The 17685-nt window shown below is 36.6% G+C and overlaps 1 protein-coding gene across 1 annotated transcript in view; it reads right to left on the bottom strand.

The window, feature by feature from the left end:
* MINDY2 (MINDY lysine 48 deubiquitinase 2) overlaps positions 1-17685 on the bottom strand; it is a 127133-nt gene that overhangs the window by 96377 nt on the left and 13071 nt on the right. Inside the window, exon 2 of the mRNA XM_077128035.1 lies at positions 14899-14956. Within this exon, the coding sequence (XP_076984150.1) occupies positions 14899-14956 (58 nt within the window). The remainder of the gene's footprint in view (positions 1-14898; positions 14957-17685) is intronic.

Raw genomic sequence — 17685 nt, 5'->3', positions numbered from 1 at the left:
GTTTCATAGGGGCAAACCCCAAGATTGAGGGCTCAGCCAATTGATTTGGTTGTCCCCACTGCTTGTGAGACTATCATAGGAATTCTCCAAACAGGGAAGCTGAATTTTCTCCCTTTCTCCCCATTCTCCAAGGAGACTCTACAAATACTTCTTTATTCACTATTCAAATTACTCTGGGATTTATTGTGCAATCACAATAATCTGGACAAACCTATAAAATCTTAGGCCCTATTCAAGGTTCCATGTACTTAAGGTGTTCAATTAAACTGTCCATATAAGTTAAATTAGGAAATGCACTAGTCAAAATAAAAATTTTGTAGCAAATAAACATTCCTTGCTTTAGTTTCCCACAGAAGTTGAAGTTTTAAAATATGAATGTGGGTCTGGGTTTCTAAGGAAGCATGTTTCAGTTCTACACATCAAAAAATTCATCTCCTAAGACTGCTATTTGTCTAGCTATTCTAACTTGGTATCTGTAATACATTTGTAATACCATTTCAATAAAAAAATATTTATTGAGGGTCTATGTGTTCAGAAGTGGGTTAAAATAAAATAAATGAAACAAAAACCAACATGAAGGGTACATGGGTGGCTCAGTGGTAAAAGGCTTGCCTGCCATTCAGGAGACCTGGGTTTGATTTTCCCTCACACATGTACACCCCAACTCTTCTCAAAAAAAGAACATGGATAGAGAGTATCGAGATGGCAGCTTAGCAAGGTGTGGGATTAAGTTCATCCTCCAGAAAAACTACTATATAACCAGGAACAGTTCATCCTCCAGAACAACTGCTAAATAACCAGAACAACTGCTGAGGCCACAACAGTGACCGGACACACAGCGTACCCCAGTCTGGACCAGTTGCAAGCCCTCCCCAGAATAAGTTAAACTGAATGTCAAAGACGAGATAGACAACAAATTCATCCAGCAAGAAAATCCTAGGTAAAGGAAGTGAAAACAATCTCCAGAATAAACTAATTAAGGTAACTGAATGCCTAGATGCCAGCAAAAAATAATAAATCACACTAGGAAAATTGAAGATGTGGCCCAGTCAAAGGAACAAACCAACAATTCAAATGAGATACAGGAGTTGAAACAATGAATTCAGAATGTTGGAACAGACATGGAAAACCTCATCAAAAATCAAATCAATGAATTGAAGGAGGATACAAAGAAGGCAAGGAATGAACAAAAAGAAGAAATTGAAAGTTTGAAAAAACAAATCAGAGAACTTATGGGAATGAAAGGCACAGTAGAAGAGATGAAAAAAACAATGGAAACCTACAATGTTAGATTTCAAGAGGCAGAAGGTAGGATTAGTGAACTGGAGGATGTAACTTCTTAAATCCGACAAGCAAAAGAATATATATGGAAAAGAATGGAAAAATATGAGCAGAACTCGGGGAATTGAATGACAATATGAAGTGCATGAAAATACGTGTTGTGGGTGTCCCAGAAGGAGAAGAGAAGGGAAAAGGAGGAGAAACATTAATGGAGGAAATAATCACTGAAAATTTCCCAACTCTTGTGAAAGACTTAAAATTACAGATCCAAGTGCAGCATACCTCAAACACAATAGATCCAAATAGACGTACTCCAAGACACTTACTATTCAGAATGTCAGAGGTCAAAGAGAAAGAGAGACTCTTGAAAGCAGCAAGAGTAAAGCAATCCATCACACACAAGGGAAGCCCAATAAGACTATGCATAGATTTCTCAGCAGAAAACATGGAGGCAAGAAGACAGTAGGATGATATATTTAAATTACTAAAAGAGAAAAACTGCCAACCAAAAATTCTATATGTAGAAAAACTGTCCTTCAAAAATGAGGGAGAAATTAAAACATTTTCAGACAAATGTCTGAGAGAATTTGTGACCAAGACTGGCTCTCCAAGAAATACTAAAGGGAGCACTAGAGGCAGATACAAAAAGACAGGAGAGAGAGGTGAGGAGAAGAGTGTAGAAATGAAGATGATCAGTAAAGGTAAAAAGAAGAAAAATTAGATACAACAAATTTGCTGGTTTGAAAGGATGTATGGACCCTAGAAAAGCCATGTTTTAATCAAAATTCCATTTTGTAATGGCAGAATAACCCCAATTCAATACCGTATGTTTGAATCTGTAATTAGATAATATCTCTGGAGATGTGATTTAATTAAGTGTAGCTATTAAGCTGGATTAGGTGATGACATGTCTCCACCCATTTGGGTGGATCTTGATAAGTTTCTGGAGCCCTATAAAAGAGGAAACATTTTGGAGAAGGAGAGATTCAGAGAGAGCAGAGAATGCTGCAGCACCATGAAGTAGAGAATCCACCAGCCAATGACCTTTGGAGATGAAGAAGGAAAACCTCTCCTGGGGAGTTTCATGAAACCGGAAGCCAGGAGAGAAAGCTGGAGACAACGCCATATTCACCATGCACCCTTCCAGCCAAGAGAGAAACCCTGACTGTGTTCATGATGTTCCTTTCCAGATGAGAGAGAGACCCTGATCTTCACTGACCTTCTTGAACCAAGCTATCTTTCCTTGGAGGGATGCCTTAGAGTGGACATTTCTATAGACTTCTTTAATTGGGACACTTTCTTGACCTTAGAACTGTAAACTAGCAACTCATTAAATTCCCCCTTTTAAAAGCCATTCTGTTTCTGGTATGTTGCATTCCGGCAGCTAGCAAACTACAACAACAAATAAAATATAAAAGGCAAAATGGTAGAAGAAAGTAATACCGGTACAGGAATAACGCTAAATGTTAATGGATTAAACTCCTCAATCAAAAGACATAGACTGGCACAATGGATTTAAAAACAGGACCCACCTATACACTGTCTACAGGAAACACATCTTAGACCCAAGGATAAACATCGGTTGAAAGTAAAAGTTGGGAACAAGATATCCCATGCAAATAACAATCAGAAAAGAGCAGGAGTAGCTATACTAATATCCAACAAATTAGATTTCAAATGTAAAACAGTTAAAAGAGACAAAAACGGACACTATGTATTAATAAAAGGAACAATTCAACAAGAAGACATAACAATCATAAATATTTATGCACCGAGCAGGAATGCTCCAAAATACATGAGCCAACACTGAAAAGAAATATAGACACATCTACCATAATAGTTGGAGATTCCAATTCCACATTCTCATCAATGGACAGAACATCTACGTAGAGGATCAATAAAGAAACAGGTAATTTCAATAATACAATAAATGAACTAGACTTAACAGACATTTATAGAACATGGCATCCACAACAGCATGATACACCTTTTCTCAAGTGCTCATGGATCATTCTCAAGGATAGACTATATGCTGGGTCACAAAACCAGTTCCAATAAATTTTAAAAGATTGAAATCAAACAAAACACTTTCTCAGATCATAAAGGAATGAAGTTGGAAATCAAGAATAGGCACAGTCCCAGAGCGATTTGATCAGTGACTGGAAAAGTATTTGCAAGTCCCCTTTGGGGAATGGTGAGAGCGGGGAGAAATTCAACTTCCCTAAGTTGAATTCTTGATATTCTCACAAGCAGTGTGGACAACCAAAGCTATAGGCTGAGCCCCCAGTCTTGGGGTTTGTTCATATGAAACTTAACCCTACAAAGGATAGGTCAAGTCTACTTAAAATTTAGGCCGAAGAGTCACCCCCAAGAGAGTCTCTTTTGTTGCTCAGATGTGGCCTCTGTCTCCAGCCAACATGACGAGCAGTCTCACCACCCTCCCCCTCTCTGCATGGGACATGACTCCCAGGAGTGTGGACCTTCCTGGCAGCATGGGACAGAAATCTTGGAATGAGCTGAGACTCAGCATCAAGGGACTGAGAAAAACCCTAGAATGAGCTGAGAATTAACATCAAGGGATTGAGAGAACCTTCTCGACCAAAGGGCGAAGAGTGAAATGAGACAAAGTATCAATGGCTGAGAGATTCCAAACAGAGTTGAGAGGTTATCCTGGAGGTTATTCTTATGCATTAAGTAGATATCACCTTGTTGTTCAAGATGTAGTGGAGAGGCTGGAGGGAACTGCCTGAAAATGTAGAGCTGTGTTCCAGTAGCCATGTTTCTTGATGATGATTGAACAATGATATAGTTTTCACAACAAGACTCTGTGAATGTGAAAACCTTGTGTCTAATGCTCCTTTTAGCTACCATATCAACTGAAGAGTAGAACATATCGAATAAAAATAAATAATAGGGGGGAACAAATGTTAAAATAAATTTAGTTTGAAATGCTAGTGGTAAATGAAAGCGAGGGGTAAGGAGTATGGTATGTATAATCTTTTTTTTTCTCTATTATCGTTTTATTTCTTTTTCTGTTGTCTTTATTTCTTTTTCTAAATCGATGCAAATGTTCTAAGAAATAATGAATATGCAACTATGTGATGATATTAAGAATTATTGATTTATTTGCAGAGTGGAATGATATCTTAATGTTTTGTTTGTTAATTTTTTTAATTAATAAAAAAAGATAAAGAAAAAAAGAATAGGCACAGTGCCAGAAAATTCAAAAATATATGGAGGCTCAACAACACACTCTTAAACAACCAGTGGGCCAAGGAAGAAATTACAAGAGAAATCAGTAAATATCTCGAGGCAAATGAAAATGAAAACACAACATATCAAAACTTATGGGATGCAGCAAAGGCTGTGCTAAGATGGAAATTTATTGCCCTAAATGCCTATATCAAAAAAGAAGAAAGGGCAAAAATCGAGGAATTAACTGTCCACTTGGAAGAACTAGAGAAAGAACAGCAAACTAACCCCAAAGCAAGCAAAAGGAAAGAAATAATGAAGATTAGAGCAGAAATAAATGAAATTGAGAACATGAAAACAATTGAAAAAATCAACGACACCAGATGTTGGTTCTATGAAAATATCAATAAGATTGATGGAACCTTAGCCAGATTGACAAAAAGAAGGAGAGGATACAAATAAATAAGATTAAGAAATGGAAGAGGAGACATAACCACTGACCCTACAGAAATAAAGGAAGTAATGACAGGAAACTATGAAGAACTTTATGGCAGTAAATACAACCATACAGATGAAATGGACAACTTTCTAGAAAGGCATGAACAACCAACAATGACTCCAGAAGACACAAACGACCTCAACAAAGCAATCACAAGTAAAGAAATTGAATCAGTCATTAAGAAGCTCCCCAAAAAGAAAAGTCCAGGACCAGATGCTTTACATGTGAATTCTACCAAACATTCAAGAAAGAATTAGTACCAATCCTGCTCAAACTCTTCAAAAAAACTGGAGAGGAGGAAAGCTACCAAATTCATTCTACGAAGTCAACATCACCCTCATACCAAAGATATTACAAAAAAAGAAAACTACAGACCAATCTCTCTAATGAGTACAGATGCAAAAATCCTCAACAAAATTCTAGCAAATCGAATCCAGCAACACATTAAAAGAATTATACACCATGACCAAGTAGGATTCATCCCAAGTATGCAAGGATGGTGCAACATAAGAAAATCAATTAATGTAATACACCATATCAACAAGCCAAAGCAGAAAAACCACATGATCATCTCAATTGATGCAGAAAAGGCATTTGATGAAATTCAACATCCTTTCTGATTGCAAACACTTCAAAGGATAGGAATAGAAGGGAACTTCCTCAAATGATAAAGGGAATATATGAAAAACAGCTAACATCATCCTCAATGGGGAAAAACTGAAAACTTTCCCCCTAAGATCAGGAACAAGACAAGGATGTCCACTATCACCACGGTTAATCAACGTTGTGTTGGAAGTTCTAGCCAGAGCAATTAGACAAGAAAAAGAAATACAAGGCATCAAAATAGGAAAGGAAGAAGTAAAACTCTCATTGTTTGCAGATGATATGATACTATATGTCAAACCCCCCAAAATCCACAGCAAAACTACTAGAGCTAATAAACGAGTACAGCAAAGTGGCACTCAAAGATCAACACTCAAAAATCTGTAGTGTTTCTACACACTAGTAATGAACAGTCTGAGGGGGAAATCAGGAAAAAAATTCCATTTACAATTGCAAACAAAAGAATAAAATATTTAGGAATAAACGTAACAGACAAAAGACCTATACAAAGAAAACTATAAGAAATTGTTAAAAGACATCACAGAAGACCTAAAAGGATGGAAGGGCATACCATGTTCATGGATTAGAAGACTAAATATAGTTAAGATGTCAATTCTACTGAAATTGATTTACAGATTCAATGCAATACCAATTAAAATTCCCAAAATTTACTTTTCAGAAAGAGAAAAACCAATAACCAAATTTATTAGGAAGGGCAGGGTGCCCCGAATAGCTAAAAGTATCCTAAGGAAAAAAATGAAGTTGGAGATCTCAGGCTACCTGACTTTTAAGGCATATTATGAAGCTACAGTGTCAAAACAGCATGGTACCTGCATAAAGACAGATATACTGAAAAATGCAATAGAATAGAGTGTTCAGATATAGACCCTCTCATCTATGGACAATTGATCTTTGATAAGGCAGTCAAGCCAACTGACCTAGGACAGAATAGTCTCTTCAATAAATGGTGCCTGGAGAACTGGATATCCATATGCAAAAGAATGAAAGAGGGTCCATATCTCACACCCTATACAAAAAGTAACCCAAAATGATCAAAGACCTAAACATTAGATCTAAGACCATAAAACTGTTAGAAGAAAATGTAGGGAAATATCTTATAAATCTTATACTAGGAGGTGGTTTCCTAGACCTTACACCCAAAGCATGAGCACTGAAGAAAGAAAGAAAGCAATGGGAACTCCTCAAAATTAAACACTTTTGCATATCAAAGAACTTCGTCAAGAAAGTAAAAAGACAGCCTACACAATGGAAGACAATATTTGGAAATGATATGTCAGATAAAGATCTAGTATCCAGAATATATAAAGAGATTGTTTAATTCAGCAACAAAAAGACAGATAACCGACTTCCGGAGAAGATGGCGGCTTAGTAAGACGCGCGGGTCTTAGTTCCTCCTCCAGAAAAGCAACTAAAGAAACAGAAACAATACGAAACAGCTCCCGGAGTCACGACAGAGACCAAAAAGACAGCGTACCCCATTCTGGAATAGCTGAACGGGCAGGGAGAATCTGCTGCGGTGAGATACCCGAGGGGCGCGCGTTTTCCCGGCTGGGGCGGCTGGCGACTGGGGTCCCCTCCACGCACGTGGCTCCCCGGTCTGACTGGGAACGTTGGATAGCGGGGCCCTCCCGTCACGCTTGGCGTTTCGGGCCAGCTGGGCAATTAGGACCGGCACTCTCCCAAGCCGCGGCGGCCAGCGACCCCCGCCTCCACGCGCGGTTTCCTGGGCCGACTGCCGTGCAGACAGACGAGCGCCACGAGCGCCACCTACTGGGCAGGAAAAGAAAAACAGAGCCCAGAGATTTCACAGAAAAAGCTTTCAACCAGCTGGGTCCCACACCCAGGGAAATCTAATCAAATGCCCAGACACCAGCAGAAAATAATGGATGACACTCGGAAAATTGAAGATATGGCCCAGTCAAAGGAACAAACCAATAGTTCAAATGAGATACAGGAGCTGAGACAACTAATGCTGAATATACGAACAGAAATGGAAAAACTCTTCAAAAACCAAATCAATAAATTGAGGGAGGACATGAAAAAGACATGGGCTGAACAAAAAGAAGAAATAGAAAATCTGAAAAAACAAATCACAGAACTTATGGGAGTGAAGGACAAAGAAGAAAAAATGGAAAAAACAATGGATACCTACAATGGTAGATCTAAAGAGACAGAAGCTACAATTAGTGAACTGGAGGATGGAACATCTGAATTCCAAAAAGAAACAGAAACTATAGGGAAAAGAATGGAAAAACTTGAACAGGGGATCAGGGAACTGAATGACAATATGAAGCGCACAAATATACGTGTTGTGGGTGTCCCAGAAGGAGAAGAGAAGGGAAAAGGAGGAGAAAAACTAATGGAAGAAATTATCACTGAAAATTTCCCAACTCTTATGAAAGACCTAAATTTACAGATCCAAGAAGTGCAGCGCACCCCAAAGAGAACAGACCCAAATAGGCATTCTCCAAGACACTTACTAGTTAGAATGTCAGAGGTCAAAGAGAAAGAGAGGATCTTGAAAGCAGCAAGAGAAAAACAATCTGTCACATACAAGGGAAACCCAATAAGACTATGTGCAGATTTCTCAGCAGAAACCATGGAAGCTAGAAGACAGTGGGATGATATATTTAAATTACTAAAAGAGAAAAACTGCCAACCAAGACTCCTATATCCAGCAAAATTGTCCTTCAAAAATGAAGGAGAAATTAAAACATTTATAGACAAAAAGTCACTGAGAGAATTTGTGACCAAGAGACCAGTTCTGCAAGAAATACTAAAGGGAGCACTAGAGTCAGATACAAAAAGACAGAAGAGAGAGGTATGGAGTAAAGTGTAGAAAGAAGGAAAATCAGATATGATATATATAATACAAAAGCCAAAATGGTAGAGGAAAATATTATCCAAACAGTAATAACACTAAAAGTTAATGGACTGAATTTCCCAATCAAAAGACATAGAATGGCAGAATGGATTACGACCCAGCAATACCACTGCTAGGTATCTACTCAAAGGACTTAAGGGCAAAGACACAGACGGACATTTGCACACCAGTATTTATAGCAGCATTATCTACAATTGCAAAGAGATGGAAACAGCCAAAATGTTCATCAACAGACGAGTGGCTAAACAAACTGTGGCGTATATCTACGATGGAATATTATGCAGCTTTAAGACAGACTAAACTTATGAAGCATGTAATAACATGGATGGACCTAGAGAACATTATGCTGAGTGAGTCTAGCCCAAAACTAAAGGACAAATACTGTAAGGTCCCACTGATGTGAACCGACATTCGAGAATCAGCTTGGAATATATCATTGGTAACAGAGACCAGCAGGAGTTAGAAACAGGGTAAGATAATGGGTAATTGGAGCTGAAGGGATACAGACTGTGCAACAGGACTAGATACAAAAACTCAAAAATGGACAGCACAATAATACCTAAGTGTAATGTAACTAGGTTGGAACACTGAATGAAGCTGCACCTGAAATATGTTTTTTTGTTTGTTTGTTTGTGTGTTTGTATCTTTTGTTTTTGTTTTTTTTCTTTTTCCTTTTTATATATATATTATTAGTATTATTATTTTAATTCTCTTCTCTATATTAACATTCTATATCTTTTTCTGCTGTTTTGCTAGTTCTTTTCCTAAATCGATGCAAATGTACTAAGAAATGATGAACATACATCTATGTGATGATACTAAGAATTACTGAGTGCATTTGTAGAATGGAATGATTTCTAAATGTTGTGTTAATTTCTTTTCTTTTTTTGATTAATAAAAAAAATAAAAAAAAAAAAAAAGACAGATAACCCAATTACAAAATGGGCAAAAGACTTAAACAGACACTTCTCAAAAGAGGAAATACAAATGGCCAAAAGGCACATGAAAAGATGCTCAACTTTACTGGCTATTAGAGAAATGCAAATCAAAACCACAATGAGATATCATCTCATACCCACCAGAATGGCCATCATCAATAAAACAGAAAACGACAAGTGCTGGAGAGGATGTGGAGAAAAAGGCACACTTATCCACTGTTGGTGGGAATGTCAAATGGTACAACCGCTGTGGAAGGCAGTTTGGCAGTTCCTCAGGAAGCTAAATATAGAATTGCCATATGACCCAGCAATACCAGTATCTACTCAGAGGACATGAGGGCAAGGACACAAACGGATATCTCCCCACCAATGTTTATAGCAGCATTATTTACAATTGTGAAGAGATGGAAACAGCCAAAATGTCCATCAACAGAAGAGTGGCTAAACAAACTGTGGTATATACATACAATGGAATATTATGCAGCTGTAAGACAGAATAAAGTTATAAAGTATTTGACAACATGGATGAAACTTAAGGACATTATGCTGAGTGAGATTAGCCAGAAACAAAAGGACAAATACTGTATGGTCTCACTTATATGAACTGACATTAGTGAATAAATTTAGAGATCATCAGGAGATAGAAATAGCGTGAGATATTGGGTAACTGGAGCTGAAGGGAAATAGATTGTGCAAAAGGACTGATTGTAAAAACTCAGAAATAGATAGAACAATACTACCTAAATGTAATACAATTATGTTAAAACACTGAATGAAGCTGAATGGGAGAATGATAGAGGGAGGAGGGCTGGGGGCACAAATGAAATCAGAAAGAAAGATAGATGATAAAGACAGATGTTATAATCTAGGAATGCCTAGAGTGTATAATGATAGTGACTAAAGGTACAAATTTTAAAAATGTTTTTTGCATGAGGAAGAAGAAAGCAATGTCATTACTGTAGGGTGTTGAAATAGTAACTAATATTTAAAAATTGTAACTTATGTGTGAGACTAAAGCAAAAAATGTTAATTTGGTACAAAATTTATATTTTGACTAGTGTTTTTCCTAATATAACTTATGTAGACAGCTTAATTGAACACCATAAGTACATGGAACCTTGAGTAGGGCATGAAATTTTGTTGGTTTGCCCAGAGTGATGCCCCGATAAATCCCAGAGTGATTTGAACAGTGAATAAAACAGTATTTGCAAAGTCCCCTTCGGGGAAAGGTGAGAAAGGGGGGATATTCAACTTCCTCAAGTTGAATTCTTGATATTCACAAGCAGTGCAAACAACTAAAGCTATAGGCTGAGCCCCCAATCTTGGGGTTTGTTCATATGAAACTTAACCCCACAAAGGATAGGTCAAACCTACTTAAAATTAGGTGTAACTTGTTGTTCAAGATGTAGTGGAGAGGCTGGAGGGAATTGCCTGAAAATGTAGTGCTGTGTTCCAGTAGCCATGTTTCTTGATGATGACTGAACAATGATATAGCTTTCACAATGAGACTCTGTGAATGTGAAAACCTTATGTCTGATGCTCCTTTTAGCTACTATATCAACAGAAGAGTAGAACATATGGAATAAAAATAAATAATAGGGGGAACAAATGTTAAAATAAATTCAGTTTGAAATAGTGGTAAATGAAAGCGAGGGGTAAGGGGTATGGTACGTATAGTTTTTTTTTCCTATTATCATTTTATTTCTTTTTCTAAATCGATGCAAATGTACTAAGAAATGATGAATATGCAACTATGTGATGATATTAAGAATTACTGATTATATATGTGGAATGGAATGATTTCTAAATGTTTTGTTAATTTTTTTAATTAATAAAAAAAGTTAAAAAAAAAAATAGGTGTAAGAGTCACCCCAAAGAGAATCACTTTTGCTGCTCAGATGTGGCCTCTCTCTCTCCACCCAACACAACAAGCAAACTCACTGCTCTCCCCCGGTCTACATGGGACATGACTCCCAGGGGTGTGGACTTTCCTGGCAATGTGGGACAGAAATCCTAGAATGAGCTCAGACTCAGCATCAAGGGATTGAGAAAACCTTCTCGACCAAAAGAGGGAAGAGAGAAATGAGACAAAATAAAGTGTCAATGGCTGATAGATTCCAAACAGAGTCGAGAGGTTATCCTGGACGTTACTCTTACACATTAAATAGATATCACCCTGTTAGTCAAGATGGAATGGAGAGGCTGGAGGGAACTGCCTGAAACTGTAGAGCTGTGTTCCAGTAGCCATGTTTCTTGAAGATGATTGTGTAATGATGGAGCTTTCACAATGTGACTGTGACTTGTGTCTGATGCTCCTTTTATCTACCTTATCAAAAGACGAGTAAAACATATGGAATAAAAATAAATAGGGGAACAAATGTTAAAATAAATTTAGGTTGAAATGCTAGTGACCAGTGAAAGGGAGGGGTAAGGAGTACGGTATGTATGAAGTTTTTTCTGTTGACTTTTTATTTCTTTTTCTGAATTGATGCAAATGTTCTAAGAAATGATCATGATGATGAATATGCAACTATGTGATGATGTCAATTACTGATTATATATGTAGAACAGAATGATCAAAAGTTAAGAATGTTTGCGTTTGGTATATTTTTTAAAACATTAAAAAATTAATAATAAAAAAAGAATAAATGACATAATGGATCGAAAGCCTCTAGCCCAGTAAATGCCATATAGCAGTATTCAGTTCATGAAAGTACACAGCAGGCATTTTCGAATTTTTTCTGTAAAGAGCAAGTTGCAAGTACTTATTACTGCTGTTGTTATGCAAAAGCAGACACAGACAAAAGAGAAACGAAAAATTGTAGCTGTGTTCCAGTAAAACGTCACAAAACATGGAGCAGGCCAGAGTTGGCGTGCTGAGTATAGTTTGCAGTCCCCTGCTATACAGCCAAATATCAGAGGTGCCCAATAAATGTTAGCTTGCTGTAACCAAAGTGTTTTTAACATATATTAGTCTTAAGAGTTCCCGAGAGAGAGCAGAGCAGAACAATGCAGCCACGAGAAGCAGAGAGTCCATGAGCCAGAGAACTTTAGAGATGAAGAAGGAAAACGTCTCCCAGGGAGCTTCATAGAAACTGGAAGCCAGGAGAGAAAGCTAGCAGATGATGCCATGTCCACCATGTGCCCTTCCACCTGAGAGAGAAGCCCTGACTGTGTTCGCCATGTGCCTTCTCACATGAGAGAGAAACCCTGAACTTCACCAGCCTTCTTGAAACAAGGTATCTTTCCCTGAATGCCTTTGATTGGACATTTCTATAGACTTGTTGTAATTGGGACATTTTCTCAGTCTTAGAACTGTAAACTAGCAACTTATTAAATTTCCCTTTTTAAAAGCCAAAAAAAAAAAAAAAAGAGTTCCCAACACATCACCTGGTTTTGAATCCAATGAGGCAGAATCCCTCCCCATGTTTGAAAAAGTTCATGAAGAACTTTTTAATATTGCATATGAATTCCTGGGCAAGTGTGGTAAATTAAGGATGTTTTCAAATTCTTTCCTCCACATCCTATTTAAAGGTCACATCTAATTTCCCTCACCTTGAATCCAGTAGGACTGGGCTTAGTAATTTGCTTCAGAAGTGGTGTTTTATGACTTCAAGACTAGAGAACAAGAAGCCTTAAAGCTTCTTCTCAGGCCTCTTCCTCTTGGAATGCTCACGCCATGAACCCAGCACCCAGGCTTTGGGACGACCAAGCGTTATGGACAAACTACCCATAGCCTTCTGGACGATACTACATGTAGAAGCACTGGTCAACACTGGAGCCCCAGCCATCTGTTGGCATCAGCTAACCTCAAACCAGCACAGGATCCAGTCACATGAGTGAAGAAGCTATTCTGGAAGTGGATCTCTAAGCCCCAGCTGCCCAAGGTAACACCATGTGGAATGGGGATGAACCAGACAGCAAGGCCCTTCCTGGTTTCCTGACCCACAAAACTGTGAGCAAAACAAAACTTTTGCTTTAAGTTTTGAGGTTGATTGTTTCATAGCAATAGATACTCAGAAAACCGGGAAATTAACCAACCTATGAGTGTAGCAATTTTTTGTCTGGTTTGCTCACTAGTGTTTCCTAACTTCTAGAACAATGGCTGGCAATTGGAGGTACTCAATAAATAATTTTTGAATAAATGAAAAAAAAAGTTAATGACTTAAAAAAACAAAGGAACTTGCCCATGCCAAAAAAAAAAAAAAAAAAGTTAACGAATGTAAAACTGTAACGTAAGAACATGGATTAAGATTGCCCATTTGGAAAAAATACAATTAATACAAACTAAGGACTGCAGTTAATAACACTATAATATTTTTTTCATCACTTGTAACAATGGCACTGTACCAAAGCTAAATGTCAATAATGATTGGGGTATAGGGGTATGGGATTTTTGTTTTTTTTGAGAAATGAGAATGTTCTCATATCGGTTGTAGTGGTGAATGTATAACTATGTGATTATACCAAGAGCCACTGACTATACACTTTGGATGGACTGTACAGTGTATGAATAAAACTGTTATAAAAATTTCCCATTTGACAGTTTAATTGAACACCATAAGTACATGGAACCTTGAGTAGGGCATGAGATTTTGTAAGTATGTCCAGAATGATGGCCTGATAAATCCCAGAGTGATCTGAACAGTGAATAAAGAAGTATTTGCAAAGTGCCCTTGGGGGAATGGCGAGAAAGGGGGAAAATTCAACTTCCCCATGTGAAGAATTGCTGATATTCTCACAAGCAGTGGAAACAACCAAAGCAATAGGCTGAGCCCTCAATCTTGGGGTTTGTTCATAAGAAACTTATCCCCACAAAGGATAGCCTAAGTATACTTAAAATTAGGCCTAAGGGTCACCCCAGAGAACCTCTTTTGTTGCTCACATGTGGCCTCTCTCTCTCTTTTAAAAAAATTAAAAGAATTATACACCATGACCAAGAAGGATTCATCCCAGGTATGCAAGGATGGTTCAACATAAGAAAATCAATTAATGTAATACACCATATCAACAAATCAAAGCAGAAAAACTACATGATCATCTCAATTGATACAGAAAAGGCATCTGACAAAATTCAACATCCTTTCTTGTTGAAAATACTTCAAAGGATAGGAACAGAAGGGAACTTCCTCAACATAGGAATAGAAGGGAATGCCCTCAACCCAGTATCTTTGAGCTCCTTCTACATGCAATGTCAGAATTTTTGTATCATCTCCATTCTGCAGTTAGAATTAACATGTATCTTGCTGGTTTTTCATTACTGCCAAGTATCCTTTTATATATTGCAATATATGCTAGTCACAAAGAAGGTTATAATATCTAATAAAGAAATATATTGATATAAATTTCTAATTGAGATTTGATTAATTTTAAAAGATTATATAATAACACTTCAAAAGGTGAGATTTGGTTTTACAGTAGCTTTCAAAATTTTGTCTTATTTTAAAACAGATGTAAATCATCCATTTTTGAACACTAACCTAAATATTCCATCAGCTGTTCAGCAGTTATGATTTCCATCATCGGTGGAAGTTTCACCTGAAAAACAAAGTATTATTTCTATAAATTCAAATTCTTTAGATTATTAAAGTGTTCTTTATAGTCAAAAACACAGTCACGTATGTGTATATATGTATATATGTTATGTACATATAAAATTATCCATTTACTATATGTATAAGTTAACATTCTCATGTATTAAAATCTTTATCAAATTAGCTCATCTCTATAAAATACAAAAAAGGCAATCCTATAACCATAAAATTTACAGGGTGACATAAGATCTTATAGAGGCACTGAGGAATCTGCTTTCAAAGCGAAGTACTATGCCTTTCACCACCTACCATGATATATGAGGCACCAGCAATAGTGTCCGGCATGGAAGAAAACATGGTTAAAGGATAGGAAGAGGCACCAAACATATTGGGGCAGGCTACCCATGGGAACAGTTTTACTGAAGCCAGGCTTGAACACTGCTTAATATTCCATTACTTTTAGTCTATTTTAGCCATTTTTATTGTTGAATGACTAAAATGAATAGTGTTGAAATATTAGTCATACACTGAATAATTTATCCTGTTTGATTCCATTTATGATGTAATGTTGAAAAATAGAAAAAAATTAACTATATCATTTACAACTTCACACTTAGGTGCTAAAACCATAAAGATAAGTAAGGAAATAGACAATGTAAAAATCAGGATTATAGTTACCCCTAAGAGTAAAGGAAAGAGTTTTAGGATGGGAAAGGGCTCATAAGAGGTTTGTAGGGTGCTGGCAATACTCCTTTTCTTAAACTCACGGTAGTTACATTGATGTTTTAAAACCAGACATCTCTGTTTTATGTACTTTTCTGTATATTTCACAATAAAAAAGGTTGAAAGAGTCATTACAGTCATATTTAAGCTGAAAATTCTAGAAAACCTATTAAAGTTAATTTAGCTACAATAAAACAACAGTATAAATTAAGTCTTCAAATGAGCTGTCAGATGTGTTACATGAATATTATAGTCAATTATTATATAGGATAGGAGAAAAAATACAGTAGAATGGCAACTCAGAGTAATTAATTTATCAATCATAGAATAGTAACATAATTTAAAATTCTTCAGAATTTATTTTCTGTTCAACCAAGGAAATCACTTAGATCAATATTTCCTCTAATAATTGCCCCAAGTGTTGAAGAAGGGGCTCTAGGGGTTTATGTTATCAAATGTGGTAATGGCATGTCATAATTACTTTGCTTTAATCCATTAACAAGATAAGTTTTACAAATTTACTGCAATGCTCCACCAAAAGGGGGAAGAGTGAAATGAGACAAAGTGTCAGTGGCTGAGAGATTCCAAACAGAGTCGAGAGGTTATCCTGGAGGTTATTCTTACACATTAAGTAGATATCACCTTGTTAGTCAAGATGTAATGGAGACTGAAGGGAACTGCCTGAAAATGTAGAGCTGTGTTCCAGCAGCCATGCTTCCTGATGATGACTGAATAATGATACAGGTTTCACAATGTGACTGTGTGATTGTGAAAACCTTGTGTCTGATGCTCCTTTTATATACCTTGTCAACAGACGAGTAGAACATATGAAATAAAAATAAATAATAGGGGGAACAAATGTTAAAATAAAAAAAAAAAATACACTGCAAAACAGAACAGTTTGAGACCCTCCAAATGCATACATGACATCTGATGCTTATGATTTAGTCATCTAGTGATTTATCACTCAACTGAAAACCAAAAGATGCCAGGGAAATTTGGATCTTTACTTGATTCTAAATTATTTTTATTTTCAGTAACATTTTTAGTTGAAATTCATAAAAACCTTTAGATTGACAAAGAAAACATGAATACTGATTTAGTAAAGAATATAAAATAATAATTCTGAAAAAGTTCTACTAAACAGTTCTGCCCTATATCAGGTATTAGCAAACTACAAACCACCACTTATTTTTCTAAATAAATTCTATTGGGACAATCAGTCATATCTGTTTATGTATTGCATTTAGCTGGTTTTGCAGTACAATGGTAGGGTTGAATATTTTATTCGTAACAGAGACCACATGGTTTGTAAAGCATAAGATATTTAATATTTGTTTTTTTACAGAAAAAGTTTGACAACCAGTGCTTCAGATATATATTCTTTTAAGGTATTTTAATAACACTCTTGAACACCTGATTATTGCATTAAAATTTTAAACCAGTGAAGTTTACATTCTAAAAGTGAACAATTGTCAGACCAATCAGAAAGCTCCATTTACAACTAAAAATATTTCTTTGACCCGTATATTCTCTTATTTCAGGGCAACTGATTACAGAAATGTACTCACCAGAAATAACTTATCCTTCAGATACTGTACTCATTCCACTAAAAAGTTGTCAGACCAAAGGGAGAGATGTTTATTTGGTGCAAAATTTATATTTTGGGTAGCACATTATCTAATTTAACTTATTATGGTCATTGTACTTGAATACCATAATTACATGGAATCTTGAACAGGGCGTAAGATCTTGTTGGTTTGTACAAGATATTGTGATGTCCTGAAATGTCCCAGAGTAATCTGAGCAGACAATAAAAAGTATTTGCAAAGTCCCCTTGGGAGAAAGGAGGAAATATTCAACTTCCCCATCTGGGGAATTCCTGATATTCTCACAAGCTGTGGGGACAACCAATACAATAGGTTGAGCCCTCATTTCTGGGGCTCACCCCTATGAAGCTTATTCCCACAAAGAAGCAGCTAAGCTTTCTTAAAATTAGGCCTAAAAATC

The sequence above is a fragment of the Tamandua tetradactyla genome, chromosome 14, assembly GCF_023851605.1.
Source record: "Tamandua tetradactyla isolate mTamTet1 chromosome 14, mTamTet1.pri, whole genome shotgun sequence".
Classification (NCBI taxonomy): Eukaryota; Metazoa; Chordata; class Mammalia; order Pilosa; family Myrmecophagidae; genus Tamandua; species Tamandua tetradactyla.
Note: the sequence above shows the minus strand (reverse complement) of the source record. Positions and strands in the feature narration are given on the sequence as shown.